Source organism: Xyrauchen texanus, chromosome 4 (genome assembly GCF_025860055.1).
Source record: "Xyrauchen texanus isolate HMW12.3.18 chromosome 4, RBS_HiC_50CHRs, whole genome shotgun sequence".
Lineage (NCBI taxonomy): Eukaryota > Metazoa > Chordata > Actinopteri > Cypriniformes > Catostomidae > Xyrauchen > Xyrauchen texanus.
This window is the reverse complement of record NC_068279.1, coordinates 30,400,198-30,425,143: the sequence shown is the minus strand read 5'-3', so window position 1 is coordinate 30,425,143 and position 24,946 is coordinate 30,400,198. Positions and strand designations below refer to the sequence as shown.

At 43.3% G+C, this 24,946-nt stretch overlaps 1 protein-coding gene across 2 annotated transcripts in view; it reads left to right on the top strand.

Moving 5' to 3' along the window:
* Positions 1-22,901, top strand: part of LOC127643292 (atrial natriuretic peptide receptor 3-like) — a 45,469-nt gene extending 22,568 nt beyond the window's left edge. Inside the window, exons 4-8 of one of the 2 annotated variants that reach the window (XM_052125971.1) lie at positions 7,915-8,050; positions 11,503-11,597; positions 12,385-12,499; positions 12,885-12,969; positions 20,974-22,901. In XM_052125971.1, coding sequence (XP_051981931.1) covers positions 7,915-8,050; positions 11,503-11,597; positions 12,385-12,499; positions 12,885-12,969; positions 20,974-21,085 — 543 coding nt within the window. In that variant the 3' untranslated portion in view covers positions 21,086-22,901. Of the gene's footprint in view, positions 1-7,914; positions 8,051-11,502; positions 11,598-12,384; positions 12,500-12,881; positions 12,970-20,973 lie in introns of both variants that reach the window. The other variant, XM_052125970.1, reaches the window with a different exon arrangement.
* The last annotated feature ends 2,045 nt before the right edge of the window (positions 22,902-24,946 follow it).

The following is a 24,946-nucleotide window of genomic DNA, read 5'->3' as shown; positions in this document are numbered from 1 at the left end:
AGTTCCAAAATTCCAATTTCAATATTATTATTATTTTTTTCTTCTTTTTTTCTGAAATTGATGCCTGCAACACATTCTTCAAAAATGTTGAGATGGGCAATTTAGGACTAATAACAATTTGACGAGTTGAAATAACAAGGTGATGTGAAACAGGTGATGTTAAACATGTGAGGCAATCGTGTTATAGTATACAGTATAAGGAGAGTGTAATCGCTGTAAATGCAAATGAAAAGCATTATATTGTCTGTTACGCTAATATGTTTTGTCAATAAAAGACTCACATGGACTTTTTACACGGCCCCGGGTTCCTCCTTCATGATTAAGCAGTTCCCCAAAGACAAAATGGTAGGATTTTTGGCATTTCACCCCCTACAGTGCACAATATAGTTTAAAGGTTCAAGGACTATGGTCAAATCTCTGTGCGTAAAAGGCAAGGCGGAAAACCACTTCTGAATGTGTGTGATTTCCTATCCATGAGACAGAAGTGCCACCAACTTCTCTGGGCTCAGTCTCATCTGATATGTAAAGTGGAACAGTGAAATCATGTTTTGTGGTCCAACGATTCCACATTTCAAATAGTTTTTGTAAAAAACATCCATCGTGTTCTCTGGGCCAAATCGGAAAAGGACCATCCAAGCTGTTATCAGCATGAGGTCCAAAACCAGAATCTGTCATGGTAGGTATGTGCGTCAGTGTCCATGGCATGGGTAACTTGCACAACTGTGAGGGCACTATTCATGCACATATGTAAAGAATTTGCTGCCATCCAGATGCCATCTTTTCCAGGGACATCCCTGCATTTTCCAGCAGGATGATGCCAAACCACTTACTGCCCAGATTTAAAGTGTGTGGCTGTATAAGCAGAGAGTGCAGGTGCTGGAATGTCCTGCCTGCAGTCTTGACCTGTCAGTAAATGAGAGTGTGCGGTGCATTATGAAGCGCAAAATACGGTTATGAAAGCCACGTACAATTGTGAAGCTGAAGAAAAATTCTGCTTGCTAAACATAAACTTGTGTCTTCAGTACCCAAATGATTATTATGAGTTAATATGGTAAACACAGTGGTATACACTTGACTGTCACAACTTTTTTGGAGCATGTTTGGAGCAACTGATTTGAAATGAGTGTACCGATAAAATACTATAAATGTAACATCCCAAATATTGTGTTGTTTTAGTGTAGCACAGGGTGAATATATTTGACAAATCACTCCTTTTTTTAGCATTTTCCATATACTGTCTCAAGTTTTTTGGAATTGGGGTTCCACTTCTGTCACTCATTCGACGTTGTGTCGATGTAGTGACACTAGGGGTCTCTCTTGAGAGCCTCGGTTATCTCTTATCTTTGAGAAAGGCCAATGAGAATTGGCGAACAGAATTTGCATGCCCCTCCCCCGGACATACGGGTATAAAAGGAGGGAAGCGTGTGTCTGTTCAGACAGATTTTTTCTTCGGTGCCAAGCGGTTGTGTTTCAGCGAGCTGAGTAAACCCACTGCTGTTCCACTCACCTCTATAAGAGCATACGCTGTTGGAGATATGGCACATTTTTCAGCGGCTTTTCTCTTCTTATGCACACCAGTGCAGACTACGCCCCTGGGCGCATCAACAGCCTTCTAAAAGAGTATATATTTCTCTAATAGAGTACACACTGACGTTGAACATCTTTTTATCATTCCTGGATGCGGTCATTACCTCTCCGCTTTGGACAGCCATGGGCGCTGCCTCACGTGTCTGGGCAGCGATCACACCGAGGCAGCGTTTCTGGATGGTTCATGTTCTCACTGCGAGAGCATGACCATTGCAACGTTGTGGTCGCGGCTTTCCATCTTCCGGGGGAAAGACACTCTAGCCTCCCCCCATGTCACGCCTTCTCTTTCATGGGTATAGGGCTGACGCGGCTGGTTCTGGAGGCGATTTCGGGAGTTTAACGGGCCGCTCTGCCTGGTCCGTGGGGATTTGCCTTATGGCCAGTCTGATGTCCCTTTTGGAGACCTCGAGCTGGATGAGAGTTTCACCCCTGAATTGGAGAGTATCTTAGCGGACTCCGACGGGGAGAGCTCGACTGGGCCGCCGCGAGTGTGGGGCTGGACTGGAACCCTCCATCCTCCCCTCAACCCTCATGGCTAGACGATTGGTTCCTGGGTTCGGGGCACCGCTCACAGCCTGTCAGCCCCAGCATACCACATCGGACGGCCAGGTCTCACAAACCACCTCCCGGACCCGGAAGGCTCCCAAGCGTTTCTTAGACGGGCAACCCAGGGAGAGAGACGTCTGCCACAGAGCTGCTGTTCAGACCACTCCATCCCCGGTGGAGGGCCGGGTGGAGAATCTTTTCTTTCCTTTTCTTTGTTTGCCACACTCCCAACAGGCTGCGGTACCCACATTGTCAAAACAGTTTTCTCACTCCCTGGGTCACATAGCCAGTGCCCACAACCGCCGTTCTCATGGTGATCAGACACCGAGCACTTGCAGTCAGGCCCCCATGAACGCGGACCTCCTGCCTTCACATACTCAGCTGCACCACACTCGCATCTCAGGCTGGCAGGTGGTGACGAGTCTAGAGGTCGTCACTACAGAACCTCCTCCTCAGTTGCCTACCCTCCCCAGGCCGGGTACGTGGATCAAGGTAAGTGCTTCAAGCTTCGCCTCAATGCAACCACATTGGACTGAAGCAACACTCTCCGATGTGACGTTGTCTGCTCCCCCCACCGTGAGGCCTCAGATCCAGGTACGCCACACATGAACGTCCCCGTAGTGCCCCTCGCCCAGAGCTTGGATGCGTGGCTTGCCAGGACCATCTGAATCGGCTACGCAATTGCCCCGCTTCAGAGGTGTCTGCTTCACCTTGGTGCAGGGCGAAAAGCCTCCACCCTTCTGCGCAAGGGTGCGATAGATCCTGTCCATCCAGCCAAGATGGAGAAGGGGTTCTACAACCCCTACATCATCGTACCAAGAAAGGTGGTGGGTTGCGGCCAATCTTGGACCTGTGAGACATGCATCTGGCATCAAGAAAGGTTCGCGGCGGTAGACCTGAAGGACGCATACTTTCACGTGTCAATATTACCCCGTCACAGACCCTTTCTATGGTTTGCTTTTGACAACCAGGCATATCAGTACAAGCGTCTTTCCCTTCGGTCTGTCCCTGTCCCCTCATGTTTTGGGCTTCCCCCGATTCAGAGCATCTCTTTTCTCGGCATGGAATTAGACTCGGTCTCAATGACAGCATGCCTCACAAGCAAGCGTGTGAGGTCGGTGTTGAACTGCCTGAGTACATTCAGACCGGACACAGCGGTTCCATTGAAATAATTTCAGAGGCTCCTGGGGCATATGGCATCCTCAGCGGCAGTCGCGCCACTCGGGTTGGTGCATATGAGACCACTCAACCCTTGAGTCCCGAGATGGACATGGCACCACGGCATATACCGTGTGACCCTCACCCCTTCCTGCCGTCACTTATTCAGCCCTTGGACAGATCTTTGTTTTCTACAGGCAGGAGTCCCCCTACAGCAGGTGTTCAGACATGTCGTAGTTACTACTGACGCCTCCCAGTCAGGCTGGGCGCTGTGTGCAATGGGCACACAGCCGCTGGCTCCTGGATAGGGCCATGGTTGGGTTGACAAATCAACTGCCTAGAGTTGCTGGCTGTATTACTTGCCCTGCGCAGATTCCTGCCGCTGATCCTGCAAGCATGTGTTGATCCGCTCAGACAACACAGCCACAGTAGCATTCGCTCTCGTTGCATGTCGAAACTCGCCCGCCATCTCCTCTTTTGGAGTCAACAGCAGCTGAGGTCGCTGCATGCCACTCATGTACCGGGCAACCTCAACACCACAGCGGACGTGCTGTCATGGCAGGTAACGCTCAGCGGAGAGTGGAGACTCCACCCTCATGTGGTCCAGCTGATTTGGGGTCGATTCAGTAAAGCACAGGTAGATCTGTTTGCCTCCCAAGAATCCACCCACTGCCCGCCCTGGTACTCTCTGATAGAAGCCCCCCTCAGCACAGATGTGCTGGCACACAGCTTGCCCCGGGGGCTGTGCAAGTACGCATTTCCCCCAGTGAGTCTACTTGCACAAGTCCTGCGCAAGGTCAGGGAGGACGAGGAACAAGTCAATCTTGTGGCCCCTTACAAGGGTCACGTTCCTCGTGACAGCACATCCCTGGCGGATTCCCCTGAGGAAGGACCTTCTTTCTCAGGGACGGGGCACCCTCTGAAATCTGCGTCCAGACCTCTGGAACCTCCATGTCTGGCTCTTGGGCGGGATGCGGAAGATCTAAGAAAAGATCTAAAAGCCCTCTCTTTGAAGACGACCCTCCTGATTGCGCTCACTTCCATCAAGGTGGTTGGGGACCTGCAAGCGTTCTGTCATCGACACTTGCCTGGATTTCGGTCCAGCAGATTATCACATCATCCTGAGACCCCGACCTGGCTACGTGCCCAAGGTTCCTACAACCCTTTTCAGGGATCAGGTAGTGAACCTGCAAGCACTGCCCCGGGAGGAGGCAGAACCAGCCTTTGCGTTGCTGTGTCCGGTGCATTCTTTGTGCAACTATTTGGATCGCACGCAGAGCTTTAGATGCTCTGATCAGCTCTTTGTCTGCTTTGGTGGACAGAAAAAAGGGAACGCTTTCTCCAAACAGAGGCTTGCCCACTGGATCGTGGACACCATTGTGTTGGACTACCAAACCCAGGCCATGCCCGCCCCCTTGCGGTTCGAGCACACTCTACGAGGAGTGTGGCATCCTTGTGGGCACTGGCCAATGGCACCTCTCTAGCATATTAAATGATAGTATATAATAAAATTAAACATCACAAAATGTCAAAAAAAGTTAGCTTATGTGTAATGAAAAACATCATGAAATGTGCCGTGTAATTTAGCAGATGAAATTAAATAATTTTATTCATTCTTTAATAATTATATATATCTTGAAACATGGCAATCAATAAATAAAAATACAATTTAAAGTGAGCAGAGCACTAATAAATCTATTTATGTTAAATGAAAACCCACATCAATTATGCCTTGAAATGTAAAAGAACATGAAATATACAAACTTAATATGAATATCATCACCTTCAAGTCAAAATCTATATATTTCTTAGAGACCTGCCTGTGAGTTTGTCCATTTTATCTCTGCATACATTATTGTGCTTGGTGTCTTGTACCGTTTTTTTCTTAATATTACATAAGAAATCCCTTTTTCATTTAAACTGTGAAGAATAACCACAAATCCTAATGACTTTGAGAACTTACCTTTAAACTTAAAAGAACAAAATCTTAAATCAACATGTCCTCTATATCCCATTCATATCACATGCTTGAACTGAGGTGGCATCGGTTCCCCTTCTGTCACTCACTCGACGTTGTGTCGAATGTAGTGACACAAGGGGTCTTGAGAGATTCACGTACCTCTGAACTTGAGAAAAGGCCAATGAGAAATTGGCAGACAGAATTTGCATGTCCCTTTCACTTTAATGGCTCCTTATTGGCCCACTCGTGGGCACTGGCTAACAGCACCTCACTAGCAGACATCTGCAGAGTAGCGGGCTGGGTAACACATAACACATTTGTGAGATTCTACAATCTCTGGGGTTGAGTCGGTCTCATCCTGTGTTTTGTCAGGTCCGATCTGGTAGAACTCGGTAATACGGGACAGCTGACCGGGTGTTCCGCTTGCACCTAGCGCCCTTCACCAAAGTGATCCAGTGCACTCTCTCTCCCAGGTTAGCCACTAATCTCTCGCTTCCTGGATGTTCTTCCTCCCTAGCCTTCTGGCCTGTGAATTCAGAGGAGGAATTTGCAGCCAGACCCACTACGAGTCTCAAGTGCACTGTACTGTGGTAGGGCTCCATAGGCCTAATTCTCTCTTCAGGCAACTCCCTGTGATGTATTTTCCATGGTACGGTCCCCCTGGTGGCAGATCCGCATCTCCCTTGTTTGTAGATCTCTTCCCTTGCAGCAGGTAGGACCTACCACCGCACCACTTCCACGTGTGGCCTGGCCAACCATGTGATGTATTGGCCACATGTCACCTCCTCCCAGTCTGGGCAGGATGTGGTCTGCGCAGGGTCTTTTCCCCTTGAATGAATAAGAACGGAAAAGATTGCCTTCCCCGACACATTTCATAGCGTTAAGATAGCCTCAGCCGGTTTATGCTCTATGATGAGAAACATAGAGAGAGAAAAGGCTGTGGCTGGCCAGCTTGCTCCCATGATAGTCATGTTGCCTGTTCCCCCCTTAGGGGTGAAACCTGAGGAACCTGAGGTCTGTATATGGCACCTTTTTCTGGGGGCGTTGGTGAGGGTTATGTGCGGCCAGTACAGTTGCTTCTAGCATGCAGTAGCTTGCTTGCACCTGTATCAGCAGTTCACGTAAACTGTCTAGTGCATGGCATTTTTAAATAGGACCCCTTGTGTCACTACATTCGACACAATGTTGAGTGAGTGACAGAAGGGGGAAAATCATGGTTACTGTTGTAACCTCCGTTCCTTGATGGAGAGAACGAGACATTGTGTCCCCCTTGCCACGACACTAGACCTACCACTGTAAACGGCCGTACCTTATTCTCGGATCCTCAGTGCAAAAACCTGACTGACAGACGCATGTCCGCTTCCCTTTATACCCATATGTCTGGGGACGGGACATGCAAATTCTGTCTGCCAATTTCTCATTGGCCTTTTCTCAAGTTCAGAGGTATGCAAGGCTCTCAAGAAAGACCCCTTGTGTCACTACATTCGACACAACGTCTTGTTCCCTCCATCAGGGAATGGAGGTTACAACAGTAACCATGACATTTTATACAAACTGTTGCCAATAGTGCCTGATCTTAAATATCAGTGGGCTTTGTTTCACAGTGAGAAAGCATGAAATGTTTTGAATGTGGATTGTCCAGTCTGATACTTTGTGTTGCTGAATTGCAAGGTGTGCTCTGTATGAAAACACAGCAGGGTTTTTTATGCTCTGAATGCTTGGAGATTTCATCTCTTTTCATACTTCCAAAAATGAATATGTATATAAACAGTCATATGACTATATCAGCTTTTCCTGCTGTTTCACTCTTATTAGGGAGTTGTGGGTGAATGTAAATATACAGTAATCTTGGCAGCCAGTTATCAAATCTCCCCAGGCAGCTGACTGACTAAGCCCTGGGTTTTACTGCTGTTTGCCTTGGGCAATATAGCCCAGCCAGGAATGGATTATTAATCCATATCATAACATTAGCATCTATTAGTAGGCCTACATGCTTTTCAGTATTCAGGGCAGTTGTGGAGCCCTTTATAATTTTTTAATTAATCAAATTTCATTGAACAACACAGTGCTGATATCTATCATGTTTATGGATCATTGGTGTAAGAAGACGATGTTCATATGTTGTTCAATTAAAATATTTAGAAACACGAAGATGAGTGTCCATTCACTGTAAATTAAATTCCTGCACCCTGAAGAAGCTTCTCTTGTGTCATCCTTATAATAGTTTATAAAGTAAATATAAAATTCATGTTACCACATGAAGTATATTTTTTTAGGTAACCTGACAAATAGTTTTATGTAGATGCTCTGTCATGACAACGACAAAGTTTAAGGCTGCATTGATGATACTGAGTGCTGGCATATTTTGGTTTGACTTTTATGCTGCATTGCATCTTTACACAGAATTTTGATTGGGCACAAAGCCTATTTAGAGCAGCATTAATTCAACAGTGTAAAGACTCCTTTGGATTCCTTACTAAGCTTTTCTTCACCATGTGTATGTAAGAATTAATTGCCCCTTTTCATTTCAGAGAGAGACAGCTGTTCAGCTGCACTTGTCTTTGAATGCGTCTGTGTCTCTCTGAAAATGTAACATTATATTGGTTGAGAAATCACTGCATTTACAATGCGTTCATCAGACCTTGCTCTTTAATACTCTGCAGATCAACATGTTTATGGAGGGGTTCCATGATGCTTTGCTTCTCTATGCAATTGCCTTGCGTGAGGTGGTGAGAACCGGTCTCACGAAAAAGGATGGAATTGATATCACGCACAACATGTGGAACAGGACATTTGAAGGTAAATCAGAAAAAAAAAAAATGCAAGATGTCTTTTTAGTTGTTTTTTTTTTAATAAGGCTACATGTCTATTTTGAAGCAAAAAATCAATCAGCACCAAGTTGTGAAATGCAGATTTGTACTGAGAAAAGTGTGAGGTTTCACTTGAAATTTTGTTGCAATTATGTTTTTTTTATTTATGTTCATTCATGTCTAGTGCTGTCAAGTGAGGTGAGGTATTTTAGGACACTTATTTCAGAGATATCTTTCAGGGAATAGGAATATTTTCTAGATACTATTTCATTATAAAATATAACTTACAGCACCTTAACTACAACCTAAAGTAAAGTTCAGCAAAATGTTTTTGTCATACATAAAATTATTAAAGTGAGAAAAATTTAAATTCTCTTATCATTTACACACCCTCATTAAGTCCAATATGAATAAGACTTTCTTTCATCTGCTGAACACAAACAAAGATTTTAAACAGAATATTTCATCTCTGTAGGTCCTCCTAATGCAATTGAGTCGGTGACAGTTTTTTGAGGTTCCAAGAAGCACATAAAGGCAGCACAAAAGTTATCCATACGACTTCAGAATTGATATGATAAGTGTGGGTGAGAAACAGATCAATATTAAAATCCTTTTTTACTATAAATATTTTGTTTTTGTTTTCACATAATTTTTTCATACAGCCTCCTACTTGGCAGAGGGGATAATTTATGTTTAAAAAGGACTTAAATATTTATATGTTTCTCACCCAAACTTATTAAATCACTTCAGAAGACTAGAGGAGTATGGATAACTTTTGTGCTGCCTTTGTGTGCTTTTTGAAACTTCAAAATGTTGGTACCCATTCACTTGCATTGTGAGGACCTACAGAGCTGAAATATTCATCTTAAAATCTTTGTTTGGGTTCAGCAGAAGAAAGAAAGTCATACACATCTGGGATGGTATGAGGGTGAGTAAATGATGAGAGAATTCCTTATCCCTTCAAGTACAAGTATTAAAATGTAATGTACAAGTATATTAATCTGTACATCATTAATTATTATTTTTATGGCATTGCAATGTAAGCATCTCAAAATACACTGATTTTTTTTAACCTACAAATGTTAAGGAGCTATGCCTTATCTAATGCATGAAATACATTTTGTTGGTGTATCCTAAAGGATTTAGACATGTTAAATAATATTGACTGAAAGAAGATTGAAGACCCCTGTGTTAAATACTGTAGTCTCAGTGACAGAGAAGGTAATCTGTTGTAGCAAACATATCATTAATCAAGTGAGACCTTCTAATTAGCATGTCTGAATAATGCACCAGCCAGGCAGTGTTAAGAATAAGATTATTTTATATATATATATATATATATATATATATATATATATATATATATATATATATATATATATTTGGTTACAGTAATTTCTCATTCAAATAAAATCAAATGTATTTAAAATGCTGTGGTTTTATGCATGAAACTTTGAGTATCTACACATTAAGGGATTTATAGCATTATGGTAACAGTGTGTACACTCAGATTTTGTGTTATTACCATTTAAATAAACAGGTCTTGGATCATTAGTGTAAGCTATACGTTCTTAGTACAAACTAAGCAATTAGTATAAATTTGAATAAAGTACTCTTTCATTAGTCGCAATAAAAGCAGCAAGTCAAGGCTTCTTATAACCACTCTGACCTAATTAACATCATCACACCAATGTACTGAATATGTGGAAAGTTTACAGAAAACCCAAGTCAAATTACATACAAATATTGCTGTCAATTGATTCACATTTTTTTTTAATCAAATTAATTACATGCTATGCCAATTAATACATGGAATGAATTACAATTAATGATGTGTAAATATTTGCTGAGAATCCCCCTCAAACAACAATAATTAAATATATAGTGATTAAATTAGAGTAAATAGTTATATTTAAATAATTTTATATAAAATATATATATGTATCATTAAAAATAATAATTCAGATAATAAAAATGCATTACATTATTATGGCAGACAAGTAAACATTGACCTACAATTCACAGCTATCCATTTTGTAATTGAATTCATCAATCTGTCCGAGTTAGATTTATTATAAAGGCTTTTCTAAGAACGCGTCAATGTACACCTGCATCAGACAGACGCTTTAGGACCGTCTCAATTTGGTTGCGTCACATCAATAACATACTGTTTTTAGGTGGCTGTGTGAAGTTAAATGTAGTTTCAAACTTAAAAAAACATGTCTTGAGATCCTTGAATTCGAATTTGTGCTCCATCAAGCTGTATTTCAAAGCTGTGGCTAAGTGTGGTTTATTCTTTGTATGAGCTGCGCATTGCCTATACAGTTGAAGTTTTGCTTATTGACCCCTGGAGAAAACAGGTGGTACTTCAATCTTGAATTGTTTCGATGGTAGGAATATTCCATATAATGGTCAGGGGAACTAATTGTGATGATTTTTTTAATATGTTATTTTTATATAATTAATCGCACTTAATTAACGCATTAAATCGATAGCTCTAATACAGAGTTAACAAATGTCATTGTAAAGGGATAAATGGGAAAGGAGAAGGTGAGAACCGGCTTGATAATATAAATAATAATTTAATTATGAACATAACCAAAAAGTCAAACACACAAAGGTGTCAGACAGCTGTCCATAAATCTCTCTCTCGCACTGCAGCTTCCAGTCGGCCTTTATCCCTCTCTGAGGCTTGATTATCCTGATTAGGGGCCGGGTGTGCGGAATCATGACCCGGCCCCGCCCTCTGCCCTGTCACAGTCATATTCAGATGTTTTTTAATACTTACATATAGTAAATTTAACAAGCTTTATGACAGTAGCCTACTTTCAAGTGTTAACTCCCTGAATAAAATTAGTAGGCTTGGTAACATTTTTGTTCTTCCAAGATAACAACATCCTATTTAAGGATAAAGGATGAAAAGATAAAAAAATTATCAATGAAATGTTGATCTTATTGTTAGCAAATATTCTGTTCAAGATTAAGAGAACAGAGCAATTCTAAAAAAGTAACATTTATACTAAATTCATTACATTTGCTTTGTATTACTGTGGTTGTGGGTTCTTGCCCCTGTAATTTATTAAGCTTCCCTTATAAAATAAGTCCTCAGACATGTCTGCAGGCCAGGCCACTCTCAATGACCACACTAAGACAACTAATCGTGAAATAACAACGTTTTGTCCAGCCAGAATCATCAAGAACAGGGTCATGTTTTCTTGTTAAATGAAATAATATTTTAAAAATGTAAAGAATTCAGGAACACAGATGTACAGATGAAATTACAATTTCTCCAGGCTAAGCCAAGAAAAGCGGCAGGAGGCGGATGAGATATCCTGTTGTATTTCCCACCCGGAATTTGTTGACTCTTGCTGGTGTGTTCCTTGGAATGTCTGACTTTTCAAACTTATTAATTTTCTCATTCCTTACATTCTATTTATTCAGGCATTGCTGGCCAGGTGTCTTTGGATGCCAATGGTGACCGGAATGGGGATTTCTCAGTCATTAGGATGACAAACCCAGAGGCAGGCACCCATGAGGTAAGAGAAGATCATTTTTGTTTTCTTAAAGAAATTTTATTCAATATTTTTTCCAATACAAGTTAAGCTCAATCAACCGCATTTGTGGCATAATATTGATTACCACAAAACTAAATTTCAACTTGTCCCTCCTTTTCTTTAAAAAAAGCAAAAATCTGTTTTACAGTGAGGCACTTTTACAGTAGAAGTGAATGGGGCCAATGAAAGTGAATGTGGACATTTTTGGTGGGTTTAAACAGAAATGTAAAGCTTATAATTATATGAAAGCACGTGCAATAATTCTTTAAATAGTTAAAACTTGTGCATTATTTATGGTAATCAACATGATGCCACAAATGCTGTCGATTGAGCTTAACTTGGTCAACTTTATATTTACACTGTTGTCTATGGAACCCAGGAAGCTGGTGCCCCAGGGCCTCACATGACCATAATCCGTACCTGCACAAATGCTATTGATTGAGCTAAACTGTATTGAACCCAGAACATTCTTTAAGTGCTTTGAGCTCATCTCCCAGAATGACCCACTGAAAAGTGGCCAGGCCCCTCTAAAACCAGTCTGCTGACCAGTTTGACAAGGCAGGGAGACCAGCTAAGACAGCCAACCATTTTTAGCTGGCTGATTTTAACAGTTTTTTAATGGGCTATATTTTTGGAATTTTGTAACATATAAATCAGGAATAGGAAAGGAATAGCATAGGATCTAGCATTACAGAATTATATCTGATTGAAGCATGCTAACCTTTTAAAATAGATGATCTCCATAAAACCTGTCCTTTTATGGTTTCAGACTGTCATGAACTACTTTGGGACTAACAGAAGTTTCCAGATCATGCCTGGCTTTAAGAGGGAATGGTTCTCTTTGCGAACAGTACCTCTACCCCCAAAACCATCTGACACATCATGTAAATTACCTCTGCTGCTTTAAGACTTATACTACACTGTTATTTTTGTAATGGGCAAGAATGGTTTAGCAGATGCATTTGCAAAGAATACCTTAAATAATTTTCGATTATAACATCAGAGAGCAATGCATATATCGCACAGTTTTCGTATCTATAAAATGTTGTATTTATTGCAAATTATATGCAGACATTTAAAGTGTGACTTAAGTGTCCAAAAGTGTCTAAATACTTTTATGGGCCACTGACTGAACATAGTCTAATTATTGTTAATAATTATGTATGAAATTTGTAGATTATACTGAAGATATTGTACAATAAGCATACCTCCCAGAAGTATAGATGTTCAGGTTTTCTTACAAATGGTTTCACTTTCTTTCCTAAGCAGGTGGACTAGGTGTATCGGCTTTGACTGGGATAATAGTAGGGGGAATTCTAGGAACAGCTCTCCTCATGGCATTCTACTTCTTTAGGTAACTTTTTCTCTCTTTTATTTTTAATGAAATATGCCCATAGATTATTAAAATGGTACATCCTGGACGAGCAACTCTTATTCTGGCAATTCAGCAGTTGGTAATCAGGCATTACCAGAATATTTAGAACCGTCTGCTCAAAACTCAGTGCCCAAGATTTAGTTTGATGTGGGCTAAGGACCCTTACAAATATTTCCAATCCTCTTTATTTTTATTTAACAAAACAAAACATAACTGTATATTTGTTTAATCAAACAAAAAGAAGACCAAAAAAATAAAATAAATTACAGATCGTCTCAAGTTAAATTCCTCTTCCCAACCCTCCATCCTCCATCCAAACTTCCAAATCAACATAGAACCAATAAGACCCTTACAAATATAATAGTCTACACAAAAGTTAAAGGGGTTATGACATGAGGAATCAAGTTTGCCTTTATCTTTTAACATACTGGATATGACGTCATTGTACTATAAAAACTAGGGCTGTCAATCGATTCAAATGTTTCATCGAATTAAGTACATGTTGTCCCGATTAATTAATCGTGATTAATCGCATATACAAATATTTGCTGAGAATGCCCCTTATATAACAATAATGCAATATATAATGATTAAATAATTATACATAGTTATCTTTAAATATATATATATATACACTCACCTAAAGGATTATTAGGAACACCATACTAATACTGTGTTTGACCCCCTTTCGACTTCAGAACTGCCTTAATTCTACGTGGCATTGATTCAACAAGGTGCTGAAAGCATTCTTTAGAAATGTTGGCCCATATTGATAGGATAGCATCTTGCAGTTGATGGAGATTTGTGGGATGCACATCCAGGGCACGAAGCTCCCGTTCCACCACATCCCAAAGATGCTCTTATTGGGTTGAGATCTGGTGACTGTGGGGGCCATTTTAGTACAGTGAACTCATTGTCATGTTCAAGAAACCAATTTGAAATAATTCGAGCTTTGTGACATGGTGCATTATCCTGCTGGAAGTAGCCATCAGAGGATGGGTACATTGTGGCCATAAAGGGATGGACATGGTCAGAAACAATGCTCAGGTAGGCCGTGGCATTTAAATGATGCCCAATTGGCACTAAGGGGCCTAAAGTGTGCCAAGAAAACATCCCCCACACCATTACACCACCACCACCAGCCTGCACAGTGGTAACAAGGCATGATGGATCCATGTTCTCATTCTGTTTACGCCAAATTCTGACTCTACCATCTGAATGTCTCAACAGAAATCGAGACTCATCAGACCAGGCAACATTTTTCCAGTCTTCAACTGTCCAATTTTGGTGAGCTCTTGCAAATTGTAGCCTCTTTTTCCTATTTGTAGTGGAGATGAGTGGTACCCGGTGGGTTCTTCTGCTGTTGTAGCCCATCCGCCTCAAGGTTGTGCGTGTTGTGGCTTCACAAATGCTTTGCTGCATACCTCGGTTGTAACGAGTGGTTATTTCAGGCAAAGTTGCTCTTCTATCAGCTTGAATCAGTCGGCCCATTCTCCTCTGACCTCTAGCATCAACATGGCATTTTCGCCCACAGGACTGCCGCATACTGGATGTTTTTCCCTTTTCACACCATTCTTTGTAAACCCTAGAAATGGTTGTGCGTGAAAATCCCAGTAACTGAGCAGATTGTGAAATACTCAGACCGGCCCGTCTGGCACCAACAACCATGCCACGCTCAAAATTGCTTAAATCACCTTTCTTTCCCATTCTGACATTCAGTTTGGAGTTCAGGAGATTGTCTTGACCAGGACCACACCCCTAAATGCATTGAAGCAACTGCCATGTGATTGGTTGATTAGATAATTGCATTAATGAGAAATTGAACAGGTGTTCCTAATAATCCTTTAGGTGAGTGTGTGTGTGTATATATATATATATATATATATATATATATATATATATATATATATATATATATATAAAATATTCAGATAATTAAAATGCATTACATACTTGTGGCAGAAGAGTTCATCATTGATAAAACAATACAAAAGAGACTTTAGAATACAATGTATTTGTAAAGGTATTCAATGGAAAGGAGGAGGTGAGAACCGGCTTTTGAAAATAAATAATGGTTTAATGGTAAACTTAAAAGAAGACACAAACACACACATGACGGACATGTCCGCTAACAATCTCTCTCTCCCGCACGATACTCTGCAGTCGGCCTTTAAACCTCAGAGGCTTGAGTAGCGGGACCGGGACCGGGTGCGTAGGATCACGACCCGGCCCCGCCCTCCGCCCTGCCACAGTATTGTTTACTATCATATTATTGATCATAACTCAATCATTGGCATACAGTTCACAGCAATCCATTTCACATGTGAATTTGTCAGTCAGATCGAGATTTATTATGAGGGCTTGTTTAAGGGCACCTGCGTCAGACATGCTTGTGTAGTGTCTCTGGTACGTTGCATCATAAACATAACATTTTTAGGTCACTGTTTCGAGTTAAATATAGTTCCCCTTCTGTTGCTCTCTCCACGTTGTGTTAGAAAAGCGACACTAGGGGTCTCTCTTGAGCGCCGATATTCACCTCTGAACTATGAAAAAAGGCCAATGAGAGTTGGCACCCAGTATTTGCATGTCCCGCCCCCGGACATACGGGTATTTAAGCGGCGCAAATACGGGAGTTCATTCAGAAAATTTCTTCGGAGCCGAAGGTCGTGCATGCAGTCTGCTGCGAGTTACACACCAAGTTCCTGTTTAATCCTCTGACGCTCTGCATGCTGTTGGATCTGACAGCGCATAACAGCGGCTTTCTCATTCGTGCACGGCTGTGCATTCTAAAGTTATTCTAAAAGAGTGAATTTCGCTCTAAAAGAGCAAAACACAGCGGCGTTGAACGTCCTTCTCAGGACCCGTCTTTTTAAAGACGATTTCCCGCCTCTGTGTAGTTTCTGGATGCGTTGATTCTCCCCACCTCTGACGGCCATAAAAACTGCCTTGCATTCCTGGGTTGCGATCACACGCAGGCAGCGTTTTTATGAATGGTGTATGTTTTCAGTACGAGAACATAGCCATGACAGCATTGCGGTCGTAGGCTTTTTCTTGTAGTGAGAAAAAGCAGCTTCAGCCACCCCCCACGCCTTGCCTCCTTCCTTGCCTCCTGCCGGGTGAACCCCCTCGAAACCCCCCGCCTCCCCGGCACGCTTGCTTGTTTCCATCCGAGCTCGGGATTAGTGCGGTTCGCTTAACAGCCTACCGTCCGGTCCCTCGAGCTCCCCGGCATTGGATGATGACATCACCGCTGCATCGGAGAGCGTAACAGCGGCGTCGGATGCGGATAACTCGCCTGGGCCGCCACCTTCGGGTCTCCGTCCAGTCTGAGCCTGACGCAAGAAGGTCCGCTATGCTTCCCCGGGCTTAATTGGTTCCACGGGCATGTGCGCCACTCACAGCCGCGCCCCCCCCGGATTCCTTCCCGGACGTGCATGACGAGCTGAGCAAGCCCAGCTTCCTCGCTCCTCCGCTCTCGCTACCCTCAGTGGTAGAACGGTCCCAGACCGCTCCCCTGCACGCCATGGCCTCCTCCTGCAAGTCCACCGGCCAGGGCACTTCAAAATCTGCACTTGGGTGGTCCTGTTCTTGACGTGCTGCAGGAACTGCACTCAAACAGGCGATGGCCACTCCGTGGTCCAGAAACGCAACGATGGACAGGCAGTACAGGAGGCAGACAAAGCACGCTTCTCAAACGCCCCGCCTCCCAGCTCCGTCCATTCGGCGACACCACTTGACGACTTCACCCAGCAGTCCTCAGTGGTGAAGAAACAGACGAAGGCTATTTTCAAGCAAAAAAAAGCATCCTGCCCTGCGCAAACCTGCCGCCAGGGGCCATGCCCTGTCTGCTCGCCGAGGGCGTCCTCCTGCGGCTTTCAATAATGAAAGAAAGTGGTGCTCCGCCTCAACTAACAAGTGAGTGGGCCCAGCTCTAAGCCCCAGCGTTGAGCTCCCCGCAGAAGTTGGACGCCCATCGTCTCACGGACCCCCTTGAGGACCCAGAAGGCTCCCAGGCGCTCCTGAGATGACAGACCCAGAGACCGAGACGTTAGCTCCAGTGCTGGTAAGACCACTCCGTTCCCCGGTGGAGGGCCGGGAGGAGAATTTTTTGTTAAATTCTTTACACTCTATAGAGCTATTTCCTTTGTCTCTGGGGTCACCTGGCCCGCAAATGCCGTTCTCACGGCACTCTGCTTTAAGGCCTCAACAGTCCCGGCTCCATGGACGCGGTGTCCCCGCCTTCAGCCCCACGACTGTTCCCCGGCCTGTTCAGATGAGTCCAGAGGACGCCAGCATCAGACCTCCTCCTCAGTCACGAACCCGCCCCCTGCCGGATGCGCGGAGCAAGGTAAATGCTTTGAGTTTATTCTCAGCACCAGAGCTTCGGGACGCCACGTTGCCTCCCGACGCCACATTGCCTGTTCCGCACCGTGGCGAAGCCCCGCCGGGTACGTCCAAAAAACTCGTCCCCTTGGTGCCCCTAGCACGGAGTTTAGAGGCGTGGCTTTCACTGCCCAACCCGTCATGCTGGCTGCACCGGACCATTCGACTCGGTTACGCAATTCAGTTTGCCAGGTCTCCGCCCCCCTTCGTGGGCGTACAATTTTCCGCAGTACACGGCCAACATGCCCATTCCCTGCGCAAAGAAATCGTCTCCCTTCGATTAAAGGACGTGATAGAGCCTGTCCCTCCAACGAAACGAAGAAGGGTTTCTACAGCCCTTACTTCGTTGTACCCAAGAAAGGCGGCGGCTTACGACCGATCTTGGACCTGCGAGTTTTCAATCGGACCTTGTCCAATCTCCCGTTCAAAATGCTCACCCAGAATCAAATTCTATCTGGCGTCCGGCATCTAGATTGGTTCACAGCGGTAGACCTGAAGGACGCGTACTTCCACGTCTCAATTCGCCCTCGACATCAACCCTTCCTACAGTTCGCGTTCGACGGCCAGGCGTATCAGTACAAAGTCCTCCCTTCGCCTGTCTCTGTCCCTCGCGTCTTCACGAAAGTCGCAGAGGCAGCTCTTGCCCCGCTCCGAGAAGCCAGCATACGCATACTCAATTACCTCGACGACTGGCTCATACTGGCCCACTCCCGAGAGTTACTATGCGCACAGAGAGACCAGGTGCTCAGCCACCTGGGAAAATGTGCAAGCTCTCCCCGGTCCAGAGCATCTCTTTTCTCGGTCTGGAGTTAGACTCAGTCTCAATGACAGCACGTCTCTCCAACGAGCGTGCTCAGTCAGTGCTGAAATGCCTTGCTTCCTTCAAGCCAGGCGCCGTGGTCCCGCTAAAACGTTTCCAACAGCTCCTGGGGCATATGGCATCCTCCGCGGTGGCCGCGCCGCTGGGGTTGATGCATATGAGACCACTTCAGCACTGGCTCCGGACTCGAGTCCCGAGACGAGCATGGCGCCGCGGCACGCACAATGTAAAAGTTACCTCTGCCTGCCACCAAACCTTCAAACCCTGGACAGACCTCTGCTTTCTAAGGGAAGGAGTATCCTTGCAGCAGGTGTCCCGACGCGTTTTGGTCACAACCGATGCCTCCAAATTGGGTTGGGGCACCATGTGCAACGGGCGCGCAGCCGCAGGCTGGTGGAACCGAGGCCCGCTGCGCTGGCACATCAACTGCCTAGAGCTGCTTGCTGTTTTTCTGGCCCTGCAGAAGTTTCTCCCGTTAATTTGGAACAAACACATCCTAGTCAGGACAGACAGCACCACAGTCATAGCCTACATAAACCGCCAAGGCAGAGTACGCTCCCTCCACATGTCACAGCTCGCCCGTCGTCTCCTCCTTTGGAGTCAGCAGCGACTCAAGTCACTGCGCGCCACTCACATCCCCGGCAACCTCAAAGTGATAGCGGACGCGCTGTCAAGACAAAGCTTGCCTGGCGGGGAGTGGAGGCTCCACCCCTAGTCGGTCCAGCTGATTTGGGACCGGTTCGGCAAGGCTTAGGTAGTCCTGTTTGCCTCCCAAGAAACCTCCCACTGCCCGCTCTGGTATGCCCGGACAGATGCTCTACTCGGGGCAGGCGTGTTGGCACACAGCTGGCCTGCGGGGCTGCGCAAGTACGCATTTCCCCCAGTGAGCCTTCTTGCACAGGTGCTATGCAAGGTCAGGGAGGACGAGGAGCAAGTCATTCTGGTAGCCCCTTACTGGCCCACCTGGACTTGGTTTTCGGACCTCACGCTCCTCACGACAGCCCCTCCCTGGCGAATTCCCCTGAGGAAGGACCTTCTTTCTCAGGGATGGGGCACGCTCTGGCACCCGCACCCAGACTTCTGGAACCTCCACGTCTGGCCCTTGGACGGGATGCGGAAGATCTAGCCGGCCTACCATCGACCGTCATAGATACAATCAATCAAGCCAGAGCCCCCTCTACCAGGCATCTTTACGCTCTAAAGTGGCGTCTGTTCGTGGACTGGTGTTCTTCCCGAGCCGAAGACCCGCAGAAGTGCGCAGTTAGGTCAGTGCTCGTGTTTCTTCAGGAGAGGCTGGAGAGGAGGCTGTCCCCCTCCACCCTCAAGGTGGATGCCCACCACAACACAGTAGACGGCAAGTCTCTTGGTAAGCATGACTTAATCGTCAGGTTCCTAAAAGGTGCCCGGAGGATAACTCCCTCCCGGCCTAACCTGTTCCCCTCCTGGGATCACTCGGTCGTCCTTACGGGACTCCAGAGACCCCCTTCGAGCCGCTTGACTCAGTTGGACTCAGGGCCCTCTCTCTCAAGACTGCCCTGCTGATCGCGCTCGCTTCCATCAAGAGGGTCGGGGACCTGCATGCGTTCTCTGTTAGCGACGCTTGTCTGGAGTTCGGTCCGGCAGACACTTTCGTGAACCCTCGTGGTCGCAGTTCAGCGGAGGAACTCGCCGACCCAAGCCACTGCGGGTACCGCAAGCTACCCTGTACTGGTATAGGTGCTCCACAGGTAAGGCCTCCTTCGGACTCCCCCTGTGTGTAACACCACGGTTCTGTCCCCTCTGGCGAGCGGACTCCCGTGTTTCACTTAGGCAGTCACGGCTGCCTCGGTTGCCATGCTGTGTGTTCCCCCCTCTATGAGGCTGGATCCACCACCGCACCAACTTTTCCACATAGGCCCTAAGTGAGGCCTCTGATGGTTTTGCCACTTAAACTTGCCTCCCCTCTCGGGTAGGCGTGGCCTCCGCAGGGTCTTCTCCGCCCTGAATAAGGGCTAAGACCCCCTTCCCTCAATGCGTGTAAGGGCCCCAGCCTTAGTTGCTCTATGCGAGAAACATAGAGAGAAAAGAGTCCCGGCCAGGCTTGGCCCGTTCCCAGGTTGGCGGCCAGCACCTTGTTCCCCCCTCCAGGGTAACGATAAGGAATCCTGATGGCTTAAATGGGGCATTGGGGAAGGGTATGTGCAGCCTGATACAGTTGGTCGTCCTGCACGTAAGAATACCTGCTCGCTCCTGTATCAGCAGTTCACGTACACGGCTCAGTGCATGGCACTTTTATAAGTGGACCCCTAGTGTCGCTTCTCTGACACAACGTGGAGAGAGCGACAGAAGGGGAACGTCTAGGTTACGTATGTAACCTCCGTTCCCCGATGGAAGGAACGAGACTTGTCGCTGAGCCGAGCCACTGTTGTGGCCGGACCACAGGTGGTACTACAAGCTTGCATATCTCAGGAATCTTCCATATTACAGTATGGGGGCATTGCGATTAATTGCGTAAATTTTTTTAACGCGTTATTTTTTACAAAATGAATCGCACTGAATTAATGCGTTAAATCATTCGCCCTAATAAAAACATACTGTAAGTTTCATTGCAAAACTTCCTCGTCACAGCAATAAGAACCTACTTTAAAAAACTTTTTTTTTGTACAAAACACTTTACAAATTTTATGAGTAAATCTCAAGGAACATATTAAAATAATTAAAAAAAAGGCATGTCATGATCCCTTTAATACTGCTAATACTTGACATCTACATTCATTATTCTGTTCTTCATTGCTCCTCAGGAAGAATTACAGGATAACTATTGAGCGGAGAACACACGGAGAAGAGTGTGACATTGGGAATCACCGTCAGTTGAGAGAAGACTCTATCAGATCAAACTTCTCAGCAGCGTAGTCTGTTTTCATATGACAGCTAATGAGGGGTTCGAATTAGGGGAAGGTGCATCTCAAACGAGTCTATTGGCTCATCAAACACCATTCCAGGAGCCCGGAAATATTTATAGACATGCTGTAGTGTTTTTTCCTTTGTAAATGTCTCTTGCTTCTCAATTTGTAAACTCAGGAAAGTTTAATTATTGGAGGAGAAGTGCTTGCAAGACTCCTCGACTCAAGAAATAGGTCTGGTTAATTAACCTACAGACTTTATGTTTTTCGCCAGACTTATCTTGAGGAAGTTTTGTCCTGTCAGTTCCGTAGAAAAGAGTCAGCTGTATTGAGTGCAGTCAGCTGCTGGATTGATGTGAGCAGTGGTAATGAGATATTGAGGACTATAAAAGTGGTAATCACTACATAAGCTTACAGAATGCACAAATTCCCCAGTGAACAAGGTGGTTTTTTTCTTCTTATAGAGAATGTCCATTAGAACACACTGGGAGAATCAATTCTTTCTTCTTCTGGGTTTTGTGTAGACTTCAACAGAAGGCACTATTGAATACAAAACCGATATAAACTTCTAAATGATGTTCCTTTCTGTCAACTGTATCTCAGCAAGCCTTGATGTATCAAATTTGGCAGCGTGCTGAAACACTGAACTGTTACATAATTTTTATTTATTCTCACACATTTTGATTTCAATTATAGTTATATAATATAATTTCAACACTCATTAATATCTTGGTTTATACTGCCAGATTTGGTATCATACATGCTGCTGGGTGCTTCATAACCAAATGTTGTCTGACTGGTGATTATGGTTAGGGCTTCAAGATTCTAAACAGTTTATTACTGCTTTAGAGATAATTAAAATAACAAAGACAAAACTGACTGTTTTAAACCCAAACTAAACTGTGCCCACCCATATCTGATTTTTTTAGCTTTATTGAATTATTGATGACACATTTCAGATATTTTTAGCTGCTATCTTGCAGTTATAGCAGCAAAATAAGGCAATCCATTCTATGATCATAATGCAGATCAAAGTTTCATTGAAGGCCTCCTCTTACAGTTACCTTTGTGTTACAGTAATTTTGTACAGCCAGCTCTTTATTGTTAGACATTTCTTAAATGCTGTATAGAGGATGACTGAAATCAATGAGATTCTAAAGCATTGAAATGCACTTTGTTGTCATCCGTAAGAGGAACTGCAGAGACAAACATGTTATTTGCTTTTAAGGTTTAAAATATGTAAAAAGCTTAAAAAGGACGTAGGCAGGAAGTTATATAATAGATATACAGTATAGTTATGCCACATAATTATATATACAACAAAAGCCGGTCTACCTTCCAGTAAAAAGATTTTGAAAAGTTTATGTTCATTCGCAGAATTTATATTGCACATGTATATTTTTTAACTTTATGTCTTTAGATTGTTTTTTTCAGGACGTGGTTATCAAACATCTGTCAATTTAATATCATATAAAATATATTTGTAGCATTTGTGATGATTCAGTTTAAGACATGTAAATGTGAGATGTCTCGTTAAAATAATTTTTATGGTTTGCGAGTAAAATAATCTAGGTTTTATTCAAGGTTGGTATGATGGCAATTGTATACTGATGTAAGTAAATATATCAGCATAAGATGTGATGTTATTTATTTATATTTTTGTAGAGGTTTAATTTTTCTTAGAGTTGATTTTAACCTCGTTTCTTGTGTGAAAAATACAGATTCTTTTTTTTTTAAGAAAACAATAATCTGCCTTGTCAGATAAGTATATTTACAAGGCTTTGTAAACACTCAGAAGAATTGTAACTTATTTAGATGGATATATATTGACCAATTAAAAATAAAATTTATGAAATTAAATTGCCTCTATGTTTTTTACCATTAGTGGGTGTTAGAATTTGCTTATGGTATGGTCTGTTTTGGGTTAAAAGCAATGCATTGTATGAATAACTTTTAATTACATGTAATATACAGTATTATTTTACTTCTAAAATATGTAACTAACTGTGTAGATATGTGTTCTGTGAGCTATTTTCTATAAACCGTTCAGTGGGCCAGTGAACCATTGACTGGCCATAGTAAACGTCAAAGCTGTGGTCTGAAATTCCTCATAGATCTCCAAGAGGGTGTGTGAAAATGATCCTAGACTGCAGAGACATTGTGAACACAGGTCATGTAGCCAAAGCAAACACAACTGACTTCTTTGCTGCTCATCACAACAGGTGTCACACATACGCAACACATCCATTATCTGAAACTAGTCAATGTAATTTGTTCGACTCCTTTAGGGAAACTTTTCAAATGGATTTTAATTTGATACTAAGACTTGCTTGAAGGTACAGTTCACTCCAAAATGAAAATTCTGTCATTTACTCACCCACATGTGTTTTAAAAACCTACATGACTTTCTTCAACGCAATACTACGGGAGATATTTATTAGCTGATTTAAATGTAATAGCAGTTGATATTAACTCAATATAAAGTTGAAAAAAGAACACAAAAGTGTCATAAAAGTAGTCTAAGTGACTCTTCTGAAGGCATACTAATGGTGTTTAGTAGAATGTCCAGACATCTCTTCTACATACAAATGGTCTGCCAAGCTCCTAAAAGTACAAAACTACCATGAAAGTAATACATATGGCTCATGCTCTATATTCCAAGTGTTCTGGATACATATGATTGCTTTGTGTGTGGACCAGACTAAAATTTAAAAGAAAAGTTAACCAACAATCTAATCATTTACTCACCCTTATGCCATCCCAGATGTGTATATCTGTCTTTCATCTGCTGAACTCAAATAATTTTTTTTAGAAGAATTTCTCAGCTTGTTTGGTCCATACAATGCAAGTGAATGAGTGCCAAGATTTTTAAGCCCCAAAAATCACTTAAGTCAGCATAAAAGTAATACATAATACTCCAGTGGTTAAATCAATGTCTCCAGAAGCGATATGATAGGTGTGAGAAAAATATTGATATTTAAGTACTTTTCACTATAAATGATCTTCCCTGCTCAGTCAATCTCCACTTTAACTTTCAAATTCTTCTTGTGTTTTTGGTGATTCACATTCTTCACACATTGTTTTAGATTAATTTTATGCTGCCTTAGTGCTTTTTGGAGTGTAAAAATGTCTTGCATTGTATGACCCTACAGAGCTGAGATATTCTTCTAAAAATCATAATTTGTGTTCTGCAGAAGAAAGTTATAGACATCTGGGTTGGCATGATAGTAAGTAATTGATGAGAAATATTTTTATTTTTGGGTGAGCTATCCCTTAAAGTTATCTCCTCTGCTGTAACTCTAAAATCTAATCTAATCTTAAACTAATGTTCTATATGTATGGACCTTAACTTGGATAGAATGCAGAACATTGCTTTAAAATGTAATAATATCCTAAGAAGATCTATAGTAGCAGATGGTTTTGTAAATACTGAGTGATGACATGTGTTCTGTGAATAGCACTTTCCATATTGCTGTGCACTGCATGAATCGTATATACATGACTGCAGGATTGTTTAACTAACCTATCTGTTAGGCAGCTCTGTTTCTGTCTGTCTTCATATTTGGTTTGCGTATTCCCCCAGCTGAAAGCAACCCTCGTCAAACAACATTCCAACACATTCTTTGATCAATCCCTTTCAGACTATAGGTAAGTGTTTCACCCTTAAGGTTCTCCTAAATGTTTAACTTGGAATTATCCTGACGTGTAGTCTATATAATATTATTAGCCACGTACCACCAAAATTATGAACCAACTGAAGTCATGGCACTGAATACTGAAGTGCAGTATATGTTCAAAAGCATTTCAAAAGAACCATGAAATCACAGCTGATACAAAGTAAATTCTTTGACCTCACATCTGGCAATGGAAA